At 41.1% G+C, this 14208-nt stretch overlaps 1 protein-coding gene across 3 annotated transcripts in view; it reads left to right on the forward strand.

Moving 5' to 3' along the window:
* The window catches only part of LOC133045646 (zinc finger protein 621-like), a 41998-nt gene that overhangs the window by 15463 nt on the left and 12327 nt on the right, over positions 1-14208 (forward strand). Inside the window, exons 1-2 of one of the 3 annotated variants that reach the window (XM_061127847.1) lie at positions 5476-5847; positions 6315-6398. In XM_061127847.1, coding sequence (XP_060983830.1) covers positions 6375-6398 — 24 coding nt within the window. In that variant the 5' untranslated portion in view covers positions 5476-5847; positions 6315-6374. Of the gene's footprint in view, positions 1-5475; positions 5848-6314; positions 6399-14208 lie in introns of those variants that run through there. The other 2 variants (XM_061127850.1, XM_061127848.1) reach the window with 2 other exon arrangements.

A 14208-nucleotide genomic window follows, 5' to 3' on the forward strand; every position in this document is an offset into this window, starting at 1 on the left:
AGCATCTTATAATTTCATGGCTGCAGTTACCATCTGCAGTGATTTTGGAGTCCGAGAAAATAAAGCCTGTCACTGTTTCCATTGTTTCCCCATCTATTTGCTATGAAGTCATGGGACCAGATGCCATGATCTTTGTTTTTTGAATGTTGAGTTTTAAGCCCGCTTTTTCAGTTTCTTTCACTATCATCAGGAGACCCTTTAGCTCCTCTTCACTTTCTGCCATAAGGGTGGTGTCATCGCATATCTGAGGTTATTGACATTTCTCCCGGCAATCTTGATTCCAGCTTGTGCTTCATCCATCCCAGCATTTCACATGATGTACTCGGCATATAAGTTAAATAAGCAGGGTGACAATATACAGCCTGATGTACTCCTTTCCCAGTTTTGAACCAGACCATTGTTCCACGTCCAATTGTAACTGTTGCTTCTTGACCTGCATACAGATTTCTCAGGAGGCAGGTCAGGTGGTCTGCTATTCCCATCTCTTTAAAAATTTTCCAAAGTTTGTTGTGATCCACTCAGTCAAAGGCTTTGGCAAAATCAATAAAGTAGATGTTTTTCTGGAATTCTCTGGCTTTTTCAATGGTCCAACACATGTTGGCAATTTGATCTCCAGTTCTTCTGCCTTTTCTAAATCCAGCTTGAACATCTGGAAGTTCTTGGTTCACGTGCTGTTGAAGCCTAGCTTGGAGCATTTTGAGCATTACTTTGGTAGCGTGTGGGATGAGTGCACTTGTGTGGTAGTTTGAACATTCTTTGGCATTGCCTTTCTTTAGGATTGGAATGAAAACTGACCTTTTCCAGTCCTATGGCCACTGCTGAATTTTCCAAATTCATATTGGCATATTGAGTGCAGCACTTTCACAGCATCATCTTTTAGGATTTGAAATAGCTCAGCTGAAATTCCAACACCTCCACTAGCCTTGTTCATAGTGATGCTTCCTAAGGCCCACTTGACCACATTCCAGAATGTCTGGCTCTAAGTGAATGATCATACCATCATGGTTATCTGGGTTATTAAGACCTTTTTTGTACAGTTTTGTGAATTCTTACCACCTCTTCTCAATCTCTTCTGCTTCTGTTATGTCCATACTGTTTCTGTCCTTTGTTGTGTCCATCTTTGCATGAAATGTTCCCTTGGTATCTGTAATTTTCTTGAAGAGATCTCTAGTCTTTCCCAGTCTATCGTTTTCCTCTATTTCTTTGCACTGATCCCTGAAGAAGGCTTTCTTATCTCTCCTTGCTATTCTTTGGAACTCTGCATTCACATGGGTATATATTTCCTTTTCTCCTTTACCTTTCGCGTCTCTTCTTTTCTCAACTATTTGTAAGGCCTCCTCAGGCAACCATTTTCCCTTTTTGATTTCTTTTTCTTGGGCGTGGTTTTGATCGCCACCTTGTATACAGTGTCATGAACCTCCTTCTATAGTTATTCAGGCACTCTATCAGATCTAACTCCTTGGATCTATTTGTCACTTCCACTGTATAATTACATGGGATTTGATTTAAGTCATACCTGAATGGTCTAGTGGTTTGTTTTCCCTACTTTCTTCAATTTAAGTCTGAATTTTGCAATAAGGAGTGCATGATCTGAGCCACAGTCAGCTCCTGGTCTTGTTTTTGCTGACTGTATAGAGCGTCTCCATCTTCAGCTGCAAAGAATATAATCAATCTGATTTTGGTATTGACCACCTGGTGATGTCCATGTGTAGAGTCTTCTCTTGTGTTGTTGGAAGAGGGTGTTTGCTATGACCAGTGTGTTCTCTTGGCAAAACTATTGTTAACCTTTCCCCTGCTTCATATTTTACTCCAAGGCCAAACTTGCCTGCTACTCCGTGTATCTCTTGACTTCCTATTTTTGTATTCCAGTCCCCTATGATGAAAAGGACGTGTTTTTGTTTTTTTTTTTTTTTTTGGTATTAGTTCTAGAAGGTCTTGTAGGTCATCATAGAACTGTTCAAAATCAGCTTCTTTGGCATTAGTTGTTGGGGCACAGACTTGGATTACTGTGAAATTGAATGGTTTGCCTTGGAAATTAACAGAGATCATTCTGTCATTTCTGAGATACATCCAAGTACTGCATTTCAGACTTTTTTTGTTGACTATGAGGGCTACTCCATTTCTTCTAAGGGATTCTTGCCCACAGTAGTAGGTATAATGGTCATCTGAGTTAAATTCACCCATTCTGGTCCATTTTAGTTCACTGATTCCTAAAATGTTGATGTCCATTCTTGCCACCTCCTGTTTGATCACTTCCAGTTTACCTTGATTCATGGTAATCATCAGTAATCAGACGGTAAAACGTCTGACTGCAATGCGGGAGACCTGGGTTCAATCCCTGGGTCAGGAAGATCCCCTGGAGAAGGAAATGGCAACACACTCCAGTACTCTTGCCTGGAAAATTCCATGGACAGAGAAGCCTGGTAGGCTACAGTCCGTGGGGTTGCAAAGAGACAGACATGACTGAGCGACTTCACTTTCACTTTTTCTTTCATGGACCTAACATTCCAGGTTCCTGTGCAATATTGTTCTTTACAGCATCAGACTTTACTTCCCTCAGCAGTCACATCCACAACTGGGAGTTGTTCTGCTTTGACTCCATCTCTCTATTCTTTTTGAAGTTATTTCTCCACTGTTCTCCAGTAGAATATTGGGCACCTACTGACCTGGGGAGTTCATCTTTCAGTGTCCTATCTTTTTGCCTTTTCATACTGTTCATGGGGTTCTCAAGGCAAGCATATGAAGTGGTTTGCCATTTCTTTCTCTAGTGGACCACGTTTGGTCAGAACTCTCCACCATGATGTCCTGGTGGCCCTACACAGCATGGCTCATAGTTTCATCGAGTTAGACATGGCTGTGATTCATGTGATAAGTCTGGTTAGTTTTCTATAATTGTGGTTTCCATTCTTTCTGCCCTCTGATGGAGAAGTGTAAGAGGCTTGTGGGAGCTTCCTGATGGGAGAAACTGGCTGTGTGGGAATCTGGGTCTTGTTCTGATGGGCAGGGCCATCCTCAGTAAATCTTTAATCCAATTTTTTGTTGATGGGTGAGGCTATGGTCCCTCCCTGTTGTTTGGCCTGAGGCCAAACCAGGGTAGGGGTAATGTAGTAATGTGGGGGCTAGAAACCCACATCAGTTTCTACAGACAAAGTCTACAAACAGGTAGGTCTCCTGTGCCAATTATTCACACCTGTCTTTGGGGGCCATGGGATTTAGGAGATTTTGGAAGACACCATTGGGATAGTAGGATGAGTAGAGCATGAATCTAGGAGGGACAGGAGGAGGACTGCAAATACCATGACATCAGGCAGTTCAGACAATTGCTGGGGAAACACAGGAGGACTGAGCAGTGGAGCAGAGGCTGTGGGCTGTGGGGGCTGGGAATTCTCTGTCATGTTTCCATGGTGTTGAAAATGCTTTTCAGCTCCCAGGAGAAACTGTACAGATGTTGGTTAATAGGCTTTTCTAGCTCTGTGGCCTCATATTACACCTAAACTTCTTGAGGTTCAGTATTCTCACTTGTAAAATGGGGAACATAACAGTACCTACCTAAGAAATGAAGATGAAAAGCAATGATGCTTATAAAGCCTTAGCATAGTTTCTAGCACATATTAAGGTCTCATAAATCTTAGTTATTATACAAAGGCGATTTAAGTGACTAGTGCAACACAACAATGAATATGAATTGATTGCAACAAATTCATATGTTTTCAAACATATTAGTTTTTCCTTTTGGATTGCTGTTGCTATCTAGCTGTTTCTGTTTGATTTCAGTATCTATTTATATGTGTAATTACAAAAGGGAGCTGGGCTGGAGCAATGTGAAGCAGATGCTTAATTTCAGGAGAATTTGAGTATACAGTGTGTGAAAGGCCCCCATCATAGGGCTTCCTAGGTGGCATTAGTGGTAAAGAATCTGCCTGCCAGTGCAGGAGACATAAGAGACATGGGTTTGATCTCTGGGTTGGGAAGATTCCTTGGAGGAGGAAACGGAAGCCCACTCTAGTATTCTTGCCTGGAGAATCCCGTGGACAGAGGAACCTGGTGGGCTAAGTCCAAGGGTCGCAAAGAGTCAGACATGACTGAACAGCTGAGCACAAAAGGTCCCATCATGTGGCATTTGAAACAGCAGAGGAGAAGTCCCTGACAGTGCAATACCTGTGGTTACAGAAGAGAAGCCATTCCTGTTTCAGTTTCTATTCAGGGCCTCTGTCATGTAGTTGCACTAACTGAAGGTGCCTTTGTAATTAAACCTTTCTGGATAGTGGTGCTGAATTTCTCCAAGTTGAGCCTGGAACACACATACAGGTATATGGAGGGAAGGGGCTCTAAGCATAAATGATAATCACTGTTTCCCTAAACTGTGCTACAGGCTGGAGCCCCAGCAGGACTTGTATCTCTAAAAACAACACAGTTATAAAACAGAACAGACTCTCAAGGACTTTTTGTGCCAGGCACCACTGTAAATACTTTGCCAATCTGTGAGTTCATTTAATTATTAACCTTCATTTATTATTAACAGCCCTTTGTGGGGGGTACCCCCATCATACCCATATAACAGACAATGAAACAGGCAAAGCAACTTGTTGCTGATCCCCCAGTTATTAAGTGGTACCGCCAGGTTTCTTTTTTTTTTTAACCGCAGGGTTTCTGGAACTAGCTAGTTGATGCTCTCAACGCATAAACATTTGGCCACTGAAATGGTGGGCACTACTCTTCCCATTTCCAATTCTCCCACAGTGGTGTAGACACAGGACCTAGGTCGCCTGGGCACATTTGGAGCAATGTACCTCAGTTATCTTGAATGGCAACCACAATTGGCATAGACAAGAGAACCCTGGGTAGTCCTCAGGACTGAAACCATTCAGCAGTTTGAACCGGATTCCCAGCAGATCAGTGGTGAAGAATCAGCCTGCAAATGCAGGAGATGCGGGTTTGATCCCTGGGTCTGGAAGATCCCCCTTGAGGAGCAAATGGCTACTCACTTCAGTATTCTTGCCTGGAGAATCCCATGGACAGATGAGCCTGGTGGACTGGTACACCGTTGTCCAAATATGAGGGGGTCTAGTTCTATCCTAAAACGTCCCACACACGTCTAGGTCCTAGGAAGGGAGAGGGCTTTAAAAAGGTGGAAACCATGGTTTTCCTAAGGGCTGCCCAGCCTAGGACACAAACAGGCTCCCTGGCGTGGGCCTCTGAGAGATGACACAACAGGAGTCACTCTCCCCAAACTGCACAGCCCAAGCTCCAGATGACCCACAAAGAAAATGAGGCAAACAGCTGATGAAGCTGTCCGTTAACTGCGGCCCCACCTAAGCCCAGAGGCGGAGATCTAAGTAGATTAAGGGGTCAACATTGCGCGACACGCCGCCCCTAATCGGCTCAGCCTTTGGAGCACAAACGTGGATGGACCAGCCCCTAGCGCTGCATTACGGCGCCCACTAGTGACGTCACGGCCAAGTGACGGCCAGAAGCCCGCCCCTTCGGGTCACGTCAGGTCGCGTCGCCTGGACCACCGAAATGCGCTGCCTAGAAGTGCGGTGGGCGCCAGCGCTCGCTTCTGTGTGGGCTGTGAGAGTGCTTCTTGGGGTTCGGAGGGGAAGAGGGTAGGTTCTGGCGAGTTTTTCGTGCCAGTCTTGTCCGGCGCCGGCTTCCTCGTTCTCCTTAGCGCCTCGTCAACACGCTGCCCCTGAACTCGCTTGTCTGACCGGATGCCCCCCGCGTCTCGGCCTCACAGAAGCCGCAGAGGTGGCTGCGGGGCCTCCTGGAGCCCCGGTCCAGTCCCTTGCCACCGAGGCGTGATCCTCTTCGTTTAAAAGAAGTTGGCCCAACAGCCCCCCGTGGCCGGTACTGAAGTTTCTGATGTTTGGGGTCTCCTGCTTGCTTGGGTGGAGAGGCTCTTGGGGTCTCCCATGCCCTGATAGCTCTTGTGACCCAGAATATTTTACTCAGTCCAAATCCAGCCAGCCTTGTCTCCTCTCTATAGGCACTTTTGGGAGTCATTGACGTGGTCCCCATAAGCACTTTTTTAGGTTTTTAAGTTTGTTCAGACCCAGCACTGTAGGGCCCGGATTCGTCATGCGTGTCTCGGTCCACTCGGTGTGAATGGGCCCAGTAGCGCACTTGGGCAGAGGAGACAGGTGGTGGATTGTCCCTAAGACCAGCCAGAGCAATTCATGAAGAGGTGGGGGCAGTCGGCCAGTGGAGGGCTGGTAGAGACTCCTGCCAATGCTGGCAATGAGATGGAAGACTGGGCGTTTGTGGGTGATGATGTAGAAAAGGGACCATTGCGCTCATGGCTGTTCTTCTCTTAGCTTTTAAGGTTCTTGCTTTTCCAAACCGGGAAGAGTGCACAGAGCCAGGGGACATCAGCCATGCTCCAAACCACTTGGCCTCAGGTGAGCCTGCCTTCATTTCAGTCTTAAAAGTCACAGTAGCTATCAGGTCATTAGGAAGGGACCAAAAAGGCCTCACTTGGCCAGGCTGTGATTTCCCTCTTGAGTCCATCCCCCGGGCTAAGGTTGTAAATACGTGGCGGAGGAGTTTAGAGTCTTGTGTGTAGAGTGAAGAGTTTGTACATATACGTTTAAGTAGAAAAGGGGGGACCCATGCCAAGAAATTCCCCAGAACATGAAAATCGAGATCATTTGAGATATTCTACAAATAAAAGTTGTTTGCACAGATATAGAAAACAACTTTGCCTAAAGGGAAGCATGTTGGGGATGGAGGATAAATTAGGAATATGGGATTAGCAAAAAAATAAATAAGGTTGCTAGGTGAGAAAAATTGTTAATTGAAGAGATTGCTCCACAAATACTAGGTGTGTCCCAGAGAGACCTGCATTGTTCCTTCCATATGTGCTTTCAGACACTAGGCACATAGTGCTGAATAATGCAGACGAGTTCTCCTTTCTCATGGGGGTACTTTTACCAAAAACAAGTAAGTTGATATCATAAGTACCTGTTGCTCAAGTACAGTGCTTCCTAACAGTGAGGTCCACAGATGGGCAGCATCAGGATCACCTGGGTACTTATTAAAACTGCAAATTGCTAGGTGCCACCCTAGATCAGTAATCATACTGGGGAGGAGGGTAGGTCGGGTTAGGAATCTGTTGTAGCAAATTCTGTGGGTGATTCTTATGCATCCTCTCAAATTTGAGAAGCCTCAAAGAAGCTCCCTTTGAAGGTGGTTGTCAGGGAAGCCCTTGTGGAGGTGGTCACATGAGCTTGAGACATCATGAAAGGGGTAAAAATAGGATGGAGAACTACTGGCGAGAGCCACACTTTCCAGAGAGTATAGCAAATGTGTCAGCCTTGAGGTAAGAGAGAAAGCTGGGTGTATTCTAGAGATAGAGAGAGGTTAGAGGAAGTAGTTCATTGTGAGGTGGGACAATTAGGTACGTGTTTTGGAGGTCACTATGAAGATTTTGGTTTCACTTCTGAGTTCAGTAGGAAGACCCTAAAGGATTTTAAGCAGGGAATGTGAAAGGGATGGATTTACATATTAAAAATATTTTTGGCCCATAGTGGTGAGTTGGTTGCAAGAGTGTGAGTCAATTAGGAGGATGTTGCAGTCCAGGTAAGAGATTAAGTATTGCTCTCCCTGCACCCTCATCTTTCTTTTTTTAGTAGACTCTTTTTTTTTTTTTCCCCAGAGAGAAATTTTAGGTTCATTGCATAATTGCGTAAAAAGAACAGAGTCCCCAAATGCTTTCTGGCCCCATACATGGATAGCCCATTATCAGAGTGGTACATTAATTCAACTGATGAACCTACATTGACATACTGTAGTCACCTAGAGTCCATAACTTGCACTAGGGTTCATTCTTGGTGTTGTACGTTCTGTGGGTTACACATGTATAAATGATGTGTATTTACTATTATCGTATCATAACACTGTCTTTTCACAGGCTCTAAAAATCCTTTGTCCTGCCCTCCCTTCCTGGCAACTGTTAATCTTTTTGCTTTTTCCAGAATACTGTGTAGTTGGTATCCTACCTTTTCATGTTGGTTTCATTCACTTAGTAGTGTTCATTTCAGGTTCCTGTGTGACTTTTCATGGCTTGATAGCTTATTTCCTTTTTAGTGCTCTATAATACTCCATTGATTATACCACAATTTATTCACCTACTGAAGGACCATTTGTTTGCTTCCAAGTTTTGGCAGTTGTGAATAAAGCTACTATAAACATCGTTGTGCTTGTTTTTGTGTGGCCATAAGTTTTTAGCTCATTGGGAAGATACCAAGGAGTATGATTGCTGGATCATATGGTAAGAATGTGTTTAGTTTTGTAAGGAGCTGTTAAACTGTCTTCCAAAGTGACTGCACCAATTTGTATTTTCACCAGCAGTTCATGTTGCTCCACATCCTCACCAGTATTTGGTGGTGTCAGTGTTTCGGACTTTGGTCATTCTGCTAGGTATGTTGTGGTATCTCATTGGTTTAATTTGCATTTCCCTGCACACACAAGTTGTAGAGTATCTTTTTATATACCTGTTTGCCATCTGTATAACTTCTTTGGTGAGATTTCTGTTTGGGTCTTTTGCCTATTTTTTGATCAGGTTCTTCATTTTTCTGTTGAGTTTTTAGAGTTTTTTGTGTACTTGAGATAATAGTCCTTTATTATGTGTGTCTCTTTAAATGTTTTCTCACTTGTATTCTCATTTCCTTGAAGTATTGTCCTTTTAAGGTAGTGTTTAATTTCCCCTTGTCTTTTTGTTCAAAAATGTATTTCCTTCAAAACTTTCTCAGCTCTAAGATGACTTACTTTTTTCTTCTTTTTTTTTTTGACTTACTTTTTTCAAATGACTTTAAATGAACCTCAACTGCTGCATAAATCTCATTGATTTTTTTTTTTTTTGATGGAGAAGTTGATTTTATTGGACTCATTGGCAAAATTGGGGATTGACTTCTTTACAAGTTTGATTTTTCCCATTTAGAAGCACTGTCTATTCTAATTTATTCAGTTCCTCTTTTATTTATTTTAATAGACATTTAGTTTTCTTCATCTTGGTTTTATAGGTTTTTGTTGTGTCTGTTCTTAGCTCTTTTCATATGAATGGCATCTTATTTTATCCCATTTTGTCTTTTAACTGTTTATGGTGATATTTAGGAAAACTAATCATTTTGGTTCATTTATCCTATATCTAGGTAACTTAATGAATTATTCTGCCAGTTTTAAATGTTTCTCATTGTCTTAGGTCTTGGATATTTTTTAAAAAGATAGCTATTTCATCTGCAAGCAAAGGTATTTATGTTGCTTTTCTATATTTATGTGCCTTCTCCAGTCTTTTTAAAAAAAAAAATTATTTTTAATTGAAGGATAATTGCTTTACAATATTGCATTGGTTTCTGCCAAACATCAACATGAGTCAGCCATAAGTTTACCCGTGTTCCCTCCTACTTGACCATCCCTCCCATCTCCCTCCTCATCCCGCATCTCTAGGTTGTCACAGTTTGAGTTCTCTAGTCATGCAGCAGATTCCCATTGGCTCTATGTTTTACATGTGGTAGTGTATGTTTCCATATGGCTCCCTCCATACCTCCCAGCCTCTCCTCCTCCCCTACCCCCAGCCATGTCCATAAGTCTGTTCTCAATGTCTGTGTCTCCATTGCTTCTCTGCAAATAGTTTCATCAGTACCATCTTTCTAGATTCCATATTTGAGCATTAGTATATGGTAATTGTTTTTCTCTTTCTGCTTTACTTTGTATAATAGGCTCTAGGTTTATCCGCCTCATTAGGACTGACTCAAATGTGTTCCTATTTATAACTGAGTAATAAACCACTGTATATATGTAGCACAGCTTCTTTACCCATTCACCTGTTGATGGACATCTAGATTACTTCCATGTCCTAGCTCTTGTAAACAGAGCTGCAACGAACATTGGGTTACATATGTCTTTTTCAGTTTTGGTTTCCTCAGGATATATGCCTAGTATTGGGATTGCTGGGTCACATGATAATTTTATTTCTAGTTTTGTAAGGAATCTTCATACTGTTCTCCATAATGATTGTATCAGTTTGCATTCCCACCAACAGTGCAAGAGGGTTCCCTTTTCTCCACACCTTTCCAGCATTTTTTGTTTGTTGATTTTTTGATGATAACTATTCTGACCCATGTGAAATGATGACTTATTGTAGTTTTGATTTGTATTTCTCTAATAATGAGCCATGTTGAGCACCTTTTCATATGTTTATTAGCCATCTGTATATCTTCTTTGGAGAAAGGTCTGTTTAGGTCTTTTGCTCATGTTTTCATTGGGTTGTTTGTTTTTCTAGTATTGAGTGGTATAAGCTGCTTGTATATTTTGGAAATTAATCTTTTGACAGTTGTTGCATTTGCTATTTTTTTTCTCCCATTTTGAGGGTTGTCTTTTCACCGTGTTTATTGTTTCCTTTGCTGTGCAAAAGCTTTTAAGTTTAATTAGGTCCCACTTGTTTATTTTTGTTTTAATTTCCATTACTCTAGGGGATGGGTCATAGAGGATTTTGCTGTGATTTATGTCATAGAGTGTCCTGCCTGTGTTTTCCTCCAGGAATTTTATAGTTTCTAGTCTTACATTTAGGTCTTTAATCCATTTTGAGTTTATCTTTGTGTATGGTGTTAGGAAGTGTTCTAGTTTCATTCTTTTACACATAGCTGTCCAATTTTCCCAGCAGCACTTATTGAAGAGACTGTCCTTGCCCCATTGTATATTCTTGCCTCCTTTGTCAAAAATAAGGTATCCATAGGCACATAGGTTTATCTCTGGGCTTTCTATCTTGTTCCATTGGTCTCTATTTCTGTTTTTGTGCCAGTACCATACTGTCCTGATGACTATAGCTTTATAGTATAGTCTGAAGTCAGGAAGGTTGATTCCTCCAGCTCCATTCTTCTTTTTCCAGATTGCTTTGGCTATTTAGAATCATTTGTGTTTCTGTGTGAATTGTGAGATTTTTTGTTCTAGTGGGGAAAATGCCATTGATAATTTGAGAGGGATGGCTTTGCATCTGTAGGTTACATCTGGTAGTATAATCATTTTCACAATATTGATTCTTCTGACCCAGGAACATGGAATATCTCTCCATCTGTTTATGTCATCTTTGATTTCTTTCCTTAGTGTCTTATGGTTTTCTTTATACAGCTCTTTTGTCTCCTTAGGTAGGTTTGTCCCTACGTATTTTATTCTTCTTGTTGCAATGATAACTGGGATTGATTCCTTAATTTCTTTGTCTGATGTTTCTTTGTTAGTATGTATAAATGCAAGTGATTTCTGTGTATTGATTTTCTATCCTGCCACTTTATTAAGTTCACTGATAGTATCTTTAGGGTTTTCTATGTAGAGGATCATGTCATCTGCAAACAGTGAGAGTTCTACTTCTTCTTTTCCAATCTGGATTCTTTTTATTTCTTTTTCTTCTCTGATTGCCTTAGCTAGCACTTCCAAAACAATGTTGAGTAATGGTAAGAGTGGGCACCGTTGTTTTGTTCCTGATCTTAGAGGGAATGCTTTCATTTTTCACCATTGAGAATAATGTTTGCTGTGGGTTTATCATACATGGCCTTTATGTCCAGATAGGTTCCTTCCATGCCCATTTTTTAAAGAGTTTTTTTTTTTTTTATCATAAATGGATGTTGAATTTTGTCAAGAGCTTTTTCTGCATCTGTTGAAATTATCTTAAGGTTTTTATCTTTCAATTTGTTAATATGGTGTATCACATTGATTACTTTGCATATATTAAAGAACCCTTGCATCCCTGGGATAAACCTGACTTATCATGGTGTATGATCTTTTTAATGTGGTGTTGAATTCTCTTTGTTAGAATTTTGCATCTATGTTCATCAGTGATATTGGCCTATAATTTTCCTTTTTTGGGTTTTCTTTGTCTTGTTTTGGGTATCAGAGTGAGGGTGAACTTGTAGGATGAGTTTGGAAGTGTTCCTTCCTCTGCAATTTTTGGAAGAGTTTTAGAAGGATAGGGATTAGTTCTTCTTTAAATGTTTGGTAGGATTCACCTGTGAAGCCATCTGGCCCTGGGCTTGTGTTTTGGGGGAGATTTTTTATTACAGTTTCTATTTTGGTGCTTGTAGTAGGCTTGTTCATAATTTCTACTTCTTCTTGGTTCAGTCTTCAAAGATTGAACTTTTCTAAGAATCTATCCATTTCTTCCAGGTTGCCCATTTTATTGGTATATGAAGTGAAGCTAAGTGAGAGTCTTTCAGTTATGTCCGAATATTTGCAACCTCATGGACTATACAGTCCATGGAACTCTCCAAGCCAGAAAACTGGAGTGGGTAGCCTTTCCCTTCTCTAGGGGATCTTCCCAACCCAGGGATCAAACCCAGGTCTCCCACATTGCAGGTGGATTCCTTACCAGCTGAGTCACAAGGGAAGCCCTCATTGGCATATAGTTGCTCATAATAGTCTCTTATGATCCTTTGTGTGTCTGTGTTTGTTGTAACCTCTACTTTTTTCATTTCTAATTTTGTTGATTCTTCTCCCTTTTTTTCTTGGTGAGTCTGGCTAATGGTTTGTTAATGTTGCTTATTTTCGCAAAGAACCAGCTTTTAGTTTTATTAATCTTTACTATTATTTCCTTCATTTCTTTTTCATTTATTTCTGCTCCAATCATAAAAATCATAAAATCATAAAGATTTCTTTCCTTCTACTAACTTTGGGGTTTTTTCTGTTGTTGTTCTTTTTCTAGTTGTTTTAGGTGTAAAGTTAGATTGTCTATTTAATGTTTTACTGTTTCTTGAGGTAGGATTGTACTGCTATAAAAGTCCCTTTTAGAACTGCTTTTGCTGTATTCCGTAGGTTTTGAGTTGTTGTGTTTTCATTGTCATTTGTTTCTAGGAATTTTTTGATTTCTTCAGTAACCTGTTTGTTATATAGAAACTGATTGTTTAATCTCCATGTGTTTGTGTTTTTTTAAACAGGTTTTTTTCCCCTGTAATTAATATCTAGTCTCATAGAGTTTGGTCAGAAAAGATGCTTGATATGATTTCAATTTTTTGGAATTTACTGAGGTTTGATCTGGAACCCAAGATGTTTCCTCTCTTGGGGAATATTCCAAGTGCACTTGAGAAGAAAGTATATTCTTTGCATTTGGGTGGAAAGTTCTGAAGATATCAGTTAGGTTCATTTAGTCTAATATTTCATGTAAGGTTTGTGTTTCCTTATTTTCTGTTTTGATGATCTGTCCATTGGTGTAAGAGGGTGTTAAAAGTGCCCTACTATTGTGTTGCTATCAATTTCCCTTTTATGTCTGTTAGTATTTGCCTTATGTATTGAGGTGCTCCTGTACTGGGTTCAGTTCAGTTCAGTTGCTAGTTGTGTCCAACATTTGCCACCCCATGGACTGCAGCTCGCCAGGCTTTCCTGTCAATCACCAACTCCTGGAGTTTACTTGAACTCATGTCTATTCAGTCAGTGATGCCATCCAACCATCTCATCCTCTGTCGTCCCCTTCTCCTCCCCCCTTCAATCTTTCCCAGCATCAGGGTCTTTTCCAGTGAGTCAGTTCTTTGCATCAGGTGGCCAAAGTATTGGAGTTTCAGCTTCAGCATCAGTCCGTCCAATGAATATTCAGGACTAATTTCCGTTAGGATGGACTGGTTGGATCTCCTTGCTGCCCAAGGAACTCTCAAGAGTCTTCTGCAACTCCACAGTTCAAAAGCATCAATTCTTCGGCACTCAGCTTTATTTATAGTCCAACTCTCACATCCATACATGATTACTGGGAAAACCACAGCTTTGACTAGATGGAACTTTGTCAGCAAAGTAATGTCTCTGCTTTTTAATATGCTGTTTAGGTTGGTCATAGCTTTTCTTCCAAGGAGAAAGTATCTTTTAATTTCATGGCTGCAGTCCATCATCTGCAGTGATTTTGGAGCCCCCCAAAATAAAGTCTGTCACTGTTTCCATTGTTTCCCCATCTGTTTGCCATGAAGTGATTAGACCGGATGCCATGATCTTAGTTTTCTGAATGTTGAGTTTTAAGGCAATTTTTTTACACTCCTCTTTCACTTTCATCAGGAGGTTCTTTAGTTCTTCTTCGCTTTCTGCCATAAGGGTGGTATCATCTTCGTATCTGAGGTTATTGATATTTCTCCTGGCAATCTTGATTCCAGCTTGTGCTTCATCCAACCCAGCATTTCACATGATGTTCTCCACATATAAGCTAAATAAGCAGGGTGACAGTATACAGCTTTGATGTAATCCTTT

This window comes from Dama dama, chromosome 24 (assembly GCF_033118175.1).
Source record: "Dama dama isolate Ldn47 chromosome 24, ASM3311817v1, whole genome shotgun sequence".
Classification (NCBI taxonomy): Eukaryota; Metazoa; Chordata; class Mammalia; order Artiodactyla; family Cervidae; genus Dama; species Dama dama.